This window comes from Ixodes scapularis, unplaced genomic scaffold (genome assembly GCF_016920785.2).
Source record: "Ixodes scapularis isolate PalLabHiFi unplaced genomic scaffold, ASM1692078v2 PGA_scaffold6__148_contigs__length_123643588, whole genome shotgun sequence".
Classification (NCBI taxonomy): Eukaryota; Metazoa; Arthropoda; class Arachnida; order Ixodida; family Ixodidae; genus Ixodes; species Ixodes scapularis.
Window position 1 is genome coordinate 122,848,537 of NW_024609881.1, and position 10,448 is coordinate 122,858,984.

Consider the following 10,448-nt stretch of genomic DNA (forward strand, 5'->3'; position numbering starts at 1 on the left):
CCCTTAGACTCCACACTTCTCTGCGCGGTCTTTTTATACTGATAAAAGTTTGAGTTTAAAATGCCATACTTTGGCAACAAAATAAATGTGTAAAGCACTTAAAGGCATCTCGTTGTATTTGCATTTTGTATTAAAATACTTTTCTGTAAAATGTAATTGATTATGTAACTAAATACATTTTCTCTGGTTATTTTGTATTTGTATTTGTATACATTTTCGCGAGTATTTTACCCATCCCTGTACAGCTTTTAGCAACATTTTGAGGAGGCATCCTGAGCAATTCTCAATATTGAAAGAAACCAAGATTACACACCCAAGTCCCCTTCGGGTCTTCGGCACCCTCTTAATAAATTCTTCCCCACCTTGACCTTACCCCCGCAAACGTTGCCCTACGCGTTACTATCCCTTGTGATGCCGGCAGACTGCTTTTCTTTTGGTACCCGAACTCCAGGACCGGCTTGCTAGAACATCGTCTCAGCTGCGAGACTGCAGGGTGAAAGAAAGCAGCACTGGAAAGGTTGGGGCGCGTCTTGAGACGCGGTTTGAATCCCCGGCTCAGCTCGTGCGCTGACGCTGGCAGCGCTTCCTTTCAGTGTCAGCTGAGGCGCTGTTTCTAGCAAGCAGGTTGCCACGTCGAGTTTCGAGGTTCGACCGCTTTGGTGCGTGCTTCGGATAAGGCGGAGGCGTTCGCAGACGATCATCGTTCGCACCACCTCCTCACAGCTCGCGCATTGCAAACGCGGCCCGTAAACCACGTGACCTCGACCGTGACTGTCTTAGGCGCACTAAATTTACGCGCACGCGCTCGTCGAACCTCGGTCGAACTTTGCATTACAAGTTCGAGAGCGTCGAACCTGGTCGAACTCTATGTGGAGACCAAGTCGTCTGCTTCTCTTTTGCAGGAGTTGCGGTGACGTCACAAAGACGTCGAGCTCTGATTGGCTCTGGTTGAAAGGATAGTGGGTAGGCCTGAATGCTAGATGTCTTGAGGTCTACCCACTATCCTTCGATGAGATCCAATCAGAGCTCGACATACTTATGACGTCACCACAACCCCTGCAAAAGAGAAGCAGACGAACTTCCTCGAGGGGTTCATGACAGTTCGGAGGCGAATCAATAGCCTTGGCCTTGGTCGGTCGTTCACACCGGTAAAGGGCAGGACGGCGGCCTTTGCCACGCACGAACGTCGCAAAGTGATTTCGAAGCCATTAGCGGCTCCCTCAGTCTGGGAGCGCGAGCCGGCGCATCTGCAGCAACGGATCCCCGGGCATAATTAATAAGCGGCCGATATAGGCCCAAGGCCGAATTAGCCATGCAGCGCACGGGAACCCGGGCCCCCGCATACATTACAATGAGTTTGTGACGTTAATTAGCCAGATGTTGACGTCGCAGCCTCGGCGCCGCAATCATTCAATAAGCCGACCCCGCGCGCTTACTTATACAAAGCCCATCTTTTTGGGACGGCCGCTTATAGCGCTATACTTAGGCTTGTGCGTTTTAACGCGCTACATGTAACCAGTTACTTTTCTCCGGTTACTTTTTTTTTTTTTGCTAACGAAATAACGACTCGGTTACTTTTCGAGAGAAAAGTGCCTTAGTCCCGTCGTTACTCTTTTGATGGAGTAAGAAGTAACAGTATTACTTCTTGAGAGAAACGAACACTTTCATCACAAAAATATCTAAAGATAAAAAGAAAAAAGATATGCCCAGGGTCGCGTTAAAGAGCTACGCATTATGCATTGGAGGGCGGCCACTGCTTGAGAAATACGACACATCTCGAGGAACGAGAAAGTTGCTTTGGAGCTCAAGTAACCCGCTGGTTTGGAATCTCTGCACTCTCTGTTACTTTCCCTTACAAAAAAAAAAAAGTTAGCTGAGTTTCAATTGGAACTCTAAAGAATTCACAGATTACACCGTGTTAAGTCTCAATTGAAACTCAACTGTTTTTTTTTTTTTTGTATGTGTGTTTGTATTGAGTCTTTGAAGTATATTGGCCACTGCTTTTCAATTGTATTTCAATAGAATTTGAGTGACTGTGTTTCAATTGAATTTTTAGCAATTGAAGTACCGTAGAATTTTTTGGTGATTGGTTTCAGTTGAAGTTTTACAACCGCTTAAAAAAATCTAGCAATTCCTTCTGAAATTCTGTCTATAATTCGTCAATGCGCGGTACACGGGGGATATGAAAAACATGGAGGAAACGTATACGCAACACGAAGCTCTCTCCCGTTGACACTCTACATACGGAAGGTATTCATTTGGCCGGTGACCCCCTCAGCATTTACTAAGGTTTTTATTACGCGTTCTCCCCCTCAGAAGTCTGATAAATGGTGTTTCGACGTCAGTGGACTCGATCCCTTAGTAAAACACATCGGTACACGAGCAATAATTCTATAGGGCAAAGTATAGCTAAATCCACAAACGCGCTTCCTGGCGGGTATGTTATCGCTTCTCTGCGTTGCACCACTCAGGACGGGCGATATTTTTTTTTTTTATTCTTTTCTTTTTATAATGTGACTAGTATAACAGGCTCGATGAAGTCAGTACAGTCACTGGCAAGGTGAAAATGGCGTGTCTTTTGAACGCCCGGGCTTCAGCGAGCGCTCCGTGCCTTCCGTCGTGCTTTGACTGGCACACTCGAGGTACGAGATGACGTCGAAGCGCTTTCGAAGGTGGGACGCTCGCGCTGCAGGCTCCTAACCTTTTCACTGACTAGAGAGGAACTTAGTTTGACAGAAGGAACAAGATACATTCAATAAGAAGTCAACAGAAAGTTGGCCGCTTTCCTATCGACGCGACCGAAAGTCAACTGTCGTTCTGTGGGGCAATGCACCGTGCAATGTCGTCAATAAATGCCTTTTGAAGATTTATGCTCTAAGATGTTCCGAAAGTTTGGCATTCCGTTTCCTTGCACACACGGATCTGGGTATTTATTATTATTATATATATATTTTGTTTTTGTTCCGAGTGGCGTCAGTGCACTTGATGGTTATTTTAGTGCTATGCATGTCAATGCTGGGATCCCTCAAAGAATGCAAACCGGCGGAAGTCTACTACTCAACGATGAAAACGGATTTGAATCTCTGATCAGGAGACAAGGAAATGTTTGACGAGGGATGGAACTCAAGTGCGTGTCTAGTGAGTGAGATAAAAAAATGGATATTGAGTTCTTAATGATCGAACCATTTATTTATCTAATCAGTAAATTCAAAATAAGGTATTTCGAGCTATGAATGATAACGCTTATTTGAAAATCTAATCAGTCATTTAAAAACAATGGATCTTGAGCTCTTAACGATAAGACTTTGCATATGTAATGAATAAATTCAAAAGAATGAATATTGAGTTCATCATGTACAACTTATTTGCATATATAATGAGCAAAATCAAAATATTACATAGTGAGTGAGCTGTTAATGATAAAACTAATTTCTAAGTGTAATGAGTAAATTCGAAATAATCAACATTTAGTTCTTAATTATTAAACTGGTTTGCATATCTAATGAGCAAATCCAAAAGAATGGATGGTGCATTTTTATGAGCAAACTCAATTATATTCGTAATAGTAAATTCAAAATAATACATATTGAGTTCTTAACGACCAAACTCAACTGCTTTCGAATTGAGTAAATTCAATAATGGATATCGAGTTTCACACACTCGTTAGATGTTGTTGAGTTTATATTGAGTTTCAATCGACTCTGTAAGAATACACTAGCAATGAAAGAAAGTGTCCCTAGTCCCACCTTTGTCCTTATTTTTCGGTGTTCCTCAATTAAAACTCACTGATAATTTCTGTGGGCGTCAAGGGCATGTCAAGGAACGCGTTTCGATTGCAGCAACCTGTTCGTATGGGAACGGTTAGCCCGTTCGCTAACCCCTATATAATGCTGTCTCACGACTCCCAAAATGTGTTTGGTATAATGGTCCTTTCTTTGTTTTTGTCGCCGACTTTTAGGCGCGGTTTATAAAATGAACTGCGTCTTCGAGGCGAAAACAAGTTAACTCGAGGGTTCCTGCCGAGCGTGGAAATATGACATGGTTGCTGACGTTCATTAAAAACCACGAAATAGTTTTCTTGGAATCCAATTCCTCCTTGTGGAAGCGCGCGTCATAGAAGGAACTGTTCCTCTTTTGACTTCAACCCTCGAAAGAAAACAACAAATGCTGATGTCGTCGGTTTTTTTATTTAACATTTTTCTTGTCATTGGTTGTTTTCTTCTTCTTCATTTTGCCATTTTTTTTTCATCTCGAGTTGCAGGTATTTTATTGTGCAGCATATGATTTGTACGTGCAAGTCTATGCCTCCGAGTTATTTTCCGCCTCTATGCGTACGTTTTCAAAGTTACTTCCTCGGCTTTCACATATATGTGAAACACCGTAATAAAGATTTTGCGTCCAGTACGTAGTCTTATATAAGAATACGTACTGGACGTAAAATCTTTATTACGGTCTTTCTTAAAGAAAAAAGAAAGAGAGAAAAAAAGGCGGGTCTATAAATCGAGATTAATGTTAATATTCATGATTATTATTTACAAGTTCTAAAAAGTATATAAACGCTTTTTTTCGTTTTAACGTAGTTCTTTAAGGTGCTGCTTTACTTACGACGATCCATTCCTTGTGGTTCACTCGGCGCTAAATCGTGCGGTCTGATCGCTTCACCAGTGCTTCTAAGATGATGATGCAATTAAATGCAAAGTTTCAAGCGAGCTGGACAAGAATGATGACAACAGTCGGGAAAAATGACAAACACAAATCTCCAAACACATACAAGTGATTGGTGCGCTACCGAAAAAAATCCGCACGGTCCTGGTATGAACACGGGACCTCTCCGTTACAGGTGGAGCGCTCCAACTGAGCTAACCAGGGGTTAGACATCAGTAAAGCAGACAGGTTTTACCAGCTGCCACCATGCAGTCTAATACCAACAAGGGCGAACGGCTTGCATTTGTAAGGTTATGATTATAATGGAATTATTGCAAAGCTGCAAGAGAGCTGGACAAGAATTGAATGCAAAGGTGTCAGCGAGCTTCTCCAGCTCGCCTGCACTTGTGCATTTAATTGCATTACCATCGTAACCTTAAAAATGCAGGCCGTTCACCCTCGTTGGTGTTAGACTGGTGGCAGCTGATAAAACCCGTTTGCTCTACTGACGTCTAACCCCTGGTTCGCTCAGTTGGTAGAGCACTCCACTGGAACTAGAGAGGTCCCTAGTTCGATACCAGGACCAGGCGGATTTTTCCGTGTCGCACAGTCACCCAGCTGTGTTCAAGGATTTGTGTTTGTCCTTTATCCCCGCTGTTCCCTTTCTCCAGAGATTATTTGCGTCAGTGCTTCTAGAACGCGCAATTTTCTGAAACAAACGGCACCGTTAAATTTTGCATCGATGAAACTGCAATTATACAACCCCCTTCAATTTTTTTTTTTATTTACTTCAGAACTGCGAGGAATGTGCATTTTCGTGATTAAGTTTGTTTCGGATATTAATATATTGAATGAATTAACGAGGTATTTCGAAGATAAATGCGCTGTAGCGGCCTCATTTTCCCCCTTTATAGATGCAATATTGAGCTTATTTTAGTAAATAGCCTTTCTGGACAGCGGGCGATTTTCAGGGCCACAGTCTTCACGAAACCTTTTGTAGTATACATATATATATATTTTTTTTCATTTCGTATAGCTTTGACACTGAGACCTCCTAACATTTATTTTATATTAAAAATGGCCAACGCAAGCTTAACAAAGGGCGAAAAAGTCGTCCCAAATAGTTAAAAAAAAAAGGCAATAGTTAAAGCAGCGCGTGCATTGCTATATAGCCCTATATCATGATCAACATTGAATCAATGGACACCCGACGCTGGGGGAAAGAAACTGACGCATCGTGTACCTTTAGGAAGCACCGTATGAATATGTGAAACCCATGGGATGTATTTTCACGATGAGCACAGACGCAGCTCTTCGTGACAACAACAACACCGTGAACGATACTTTGCTAAAAATTTAAAAAAAAAAGTTCGTAACAACCAGGATCTGAACACGCAGGTATGCCCTATAATTAAAAAAGCGCGTCTCAAAAATGATTTTACGTAAGTAATGAACGATACAATTGAATTGTTGATGCGGTATTTATATAGGGCGTGTATCTGTCGAAAGATCTGAACAATAATAGGATAAGGAACCTCGATGTTTGCCGGCGATCTTGGCACATTAATACAGTGCCTGCGCAATGTCTGATGTAACCGTCCCATGATTTGGTGTCTTTACTCGTAATAAACTATCGTACACACGACGACTAGTAGCCCCCGATTAACGTTGTAAACACCCCGGTGTGACGCAATCTACACATTATATAAAAAGCCCCAACGCAGCGCCGATTTTATCTGGGGCGCCACAAATGTCGCCTTCCCCCTATAATACATTAACAATCAGCAAACACTGAGCACAACGCCCTAAATAATTTTTAAAAAATTTATATCACGATAAATTAATTTGTTTCGAGAGAAGTTAACAAAATTCGAAGACACTCTGGAAACAAGTAATTGTGACGTCATTCTCCTGTATCGCAATAAATTGCGATATAACTAGGTCAATTAAACACGCTGCAGTACTAGATGAGTTTGTGCACACAAACGTGTTCGCTTTTTCCATTTTATTGCCAGATATTTATTTTAATATTTCACCTATTTAATGAAACACTTCCATGACCAACATTAACAATGCTTGTGGCAGCTTTTTTTTTCTTTTTTTTTTATAAGAAGTGTTTGCGTCTACGTTCTACGGGCATTTGATTTAGACGCCATTAATAGTGAATATATCCACGCCGTGAATAAGTGCACAATACTACGAGGTTTACCGCTGCGCGTATGTTCAATATCTGTGTAAAGATACACGTGAATTAAGCCAATTCGAGTTAGTGTCAGATGAACCGTAGTTAGCTTGAGCTTTCTGCAATTCGGTTAAGCAGCGCTGGGCGTGGCCAGCATCTCATTATGGCTCAACAGTCAATCAATGTGTGGCACTGACCGCTACGAACGCCACAGAACCAATCACAAAGCGAGGAGTGCGAGCATAATTGTGGAACGCACGAATGTGTACGCTCCCAGTATTCAATGCCCGTTGTCTATACACGCGGCAGTGTGCAAACCAACTTCTTATACGCGAAGTGGACGGGCGGTTTAGTTACATAAACAGGCGACGCACCTGTCGCTCAGTTAACGTTTTACGCGCATACTGTTTGTGTACATTCAAGTGACTTTGTACTCATGCGCCATGCATCTTAACGTAACGACCCTTCGACTAAAGGAGGACAACCAAAAAAAGCGCTGTTTTGGTTGTAAGGCATCAACAACGAGCGTCGATATTTTGGTGCAGCCCATTGGCGAGAAATTTCCGCACCCAAATATATCACGTACGAGTTGTACGAGTCTCACTGGAACTCGCTGGTATAGCACGAGTAGAGAGATCGTTCTCTATGGCGCGAGCTTTTTAAGTTGGAAAACAGCTATCGTGAGCCTCTAGCACGCACGAGGATGCCGAAGCACTCTGGCGAGCGCGAGCTGGAACGTCCGACAGACACGCCCTGGCGTTCTCGCTCTGTAAGACGGACCGTGAGTCAGGCTTGACACGCTCGAGACAGGCGAAAGGTTTTTTTTTTGTGTTCGGAATACCCTCTTGCCTTCGGGATACGAAGTTTCGTATTTATAATCATAATCATAATCTTTGTCCAAAAACAGCGAGGGGCCTCAACATCCTGTACGAACATGTCTGCAGGCAGTTGTTGCATGACCTCTACGAGGAAGAAACAAGCCGCAGACTGCATCATGTGAGCGCGACTCAAGGCAGGCACTCACTTTTGGACTTGTGAGAGGCAGCAGACGACGTCCTCGAAGCACCGGTAACGTGCTGCTGCTGCGATCCATGCTGCTGGTGCCCCGACGGCGCCACCGACGTCATCCTGTGGTGTCCGAGCACGCTCCTAGAACCCACCAGGGCCGCGTGGCCGGGACTAGAGGCCACCACGAGCCCGAGCGGTCCGTGGTGGGCCGGGTGGTGCGAGCCGTGCAAGATGCCCTCGATGGAGTACGGCACGTGCGGGTGGTGCGGAGAGTACGCCGGCACCGAGTACGGGGCGATGGGCGTCCCGAACGGCGAGTACGGCCCGGGCAGCGGTCGCCCCAGGCGCCCCAGGCAGCCGGCGTCCAGGAGGCGGGTGGCCTCCATCGGAGACGCGGCCGACAGTCAGAGACCGCGAAGAAGACGGGGACAGTTGTCTCCGAGAGATGCCATCGGTGGTCCGCCTCTGCCGTCCAAGAAGCAGGCACGCAGCAGTTGCTGAACGACTACGGTGCACAATGAATTGCAGTTTTATACACCAGGGATTGTAGTTATCGTTCACGAGTGCGGCTTAGAATATTCCACGATGACTTCAACGGGTCCCGGAGCCTTTGAGAGGTTACGATGAGCTCAACAGATCTTTGCAGCCTTTTGATTTGCTCCAACTCAGGCAGAGGCTGAAGGGTTGCTGTTACTTCACCGCACAAAAAGATGGCCCTCCAGGTCACCTTCCGCGAACCGCAGTTTCAGTTTAGATCTTTCTACGACGACCTCGAGGATCCTTGGAACCTTCTAGAGACCGGGATGAGTTCTACAGATCTTCGCGGTCCTTTGATGGCTGCGACTCGGTCCGACGCTGAAGGGTTATTGCTGAGCAGCAGCGGTATACGAAGTGATGACTCTCTATTTTTCAAAACCGTGACTCTGCGACCGTCCTGTGATAGTCTTGGCAGATCTGGAGCATGTCAGCCTTCTGTGCCTTCGGTGTTGATGTTCAACGTTCGGTGCTGAATGGGACACTGTTCTGTAGACGTATGAAGCTGGAAGATTTCAGCATATTTTGCTCGTCTCGGGTCGCTGATGGTCGGATGCAGATGGCACAACGCCGGGCACGCGCAGCAGACGACACCGCACGAACATAGCAGACCACACGGCTGAAGGGGGAGCCAGTTTTGCGGACGATCGGCGACGGGACGCTTACGAAACTTTCGTCGCCTCTCGGAAAATCCGGCACCAACGAAAGAAATCGAAGCTGGGGGAGCACGTCGGAAGCCTTTAGGGTAAATTTACGACGCACTTCGCGAGTCTTAGCTTAAAGCGCGAACATGACACGGCACTTTTTATCTCCGCAGCGCGCACTCGACGAATAATAGAAAACAAACAATCAGAAATAATCGAGCGGTCGCTTCGCAGACGAACATCCGGGCTCGCCGTCGAGCGCCGTCTGCTCAGAACCTCCTTCGAACGACCTGCACGAGTGGGCGTTCCTGCTCAGCGAGAGGCGGGGCCTGCTATTCCGACCAATGACGCGGCGCGTTTCGAGCCAATGGGAGGGGAGGGTCACGCCCCCGAGGCGCGTTTTTCCCGCCGAAACACCTCCTCTCCACGTGCGGCATCGGAAAACGGCGCGGAGAAACCATGTGGTGGCGCGAGCGCGGGAAAAAAGAGAGCAACTAAAATGAAGTGTTTACAGGACGGTGCTTGTGCGGCACGACTAAGGTATTTTGGACATTTTTTATTTTTATTTTTTTTTTATCGTTACACGCGATGTCTTTTGTTTTTCTTATGGGAAGTGAAATAGGACCCGGAAACCCGACTAATTTAATGTCGCCGTCCCTCGAGACCGAAATTAATTATTTTTGATTAGAATATGTGAATTAGTTCTTATTTTTTTCTATTCCGGTAGTGGAACGTAGGGTTTCTTCCTTTCTTTTTGATCGCAGCATTTGTTTACGGCAAGAAGATAATGAAAGAAAATGGAAGCTTATTGTTTTGAGGTTTTAATCGAAATCGACGTATTTTTGCGTGACCAACACGAATTTGGGGAGATTCCATTTCATCCGGAAAATGGGATTTCGTCCTCGACATCTTTGTGCCTCAATTTCAAACATGTGATATCTCACCAATGAAGCTGGATCAATCATAAAGAGTTTACTAGGAAGACAGATAATCAATTTTCGCCTCCGTAATTTATTTCTCGACAGTCACGTTCTAGAAAGCAGATTTTAATTTTATGTAAAACACGAACATTGCCACATGAAATTGGTACGTTACTGCGCCCGTCTTTTTCGCTATATATACGATAAAATAAAACAAATGGAAATTTTGTTAAACCTAGATTTGTAGCCAGATCCTACATTATCATTGAAGAAAAAAGAATATTTTTAGAATTAATAACAAAGAAAAAAATCCTCACACCAGGGGCGTTCCGAGGATTTTATTGGAAAGGGGGAGGCAGCGGAAATTTGTCCTCTCTCCATAAAGTACTTTAATTTTTTTTTCTCAATTCTTTTGTCTTTGTTGGGTTTATCTAAACTCCTTATAATTATAATAACGATATCATACTTTTTCTAGAACGTCAGATGGAAAAGATGAGCCAGGGAATTCATTAAACG

The 10,448-nt window shown here is 44.5% G+C and overlaps 1 protein-coding gene across 1 annotated transcript in view; it reads right to left on the reverse strand.

Annotated features, from left to right (window-relative positions):
- LOC120836388 (homeobox protein unc-4 homolog) overlaps nt 1–8,238 on the reverse strand; it is a gene marked incomplete at its 5' end in the record, with an annotated part of 212,849 nt that extends 204,611 nt beyond the window's left edge. Inside the window, one exon of the mRNA XM_042294385.1 lies at nt 7,851–8,238. Within this exon, the coding sequence (XP_042150319.1) occupies nt 7,851–8,238 (388 nt within the window). The remainder of the gene's footprint in view (nt 1–7,850) is intronic.
- Between the last annotated feature and the right edge of the window lie 2,210 nt (nt 8,239–10,448).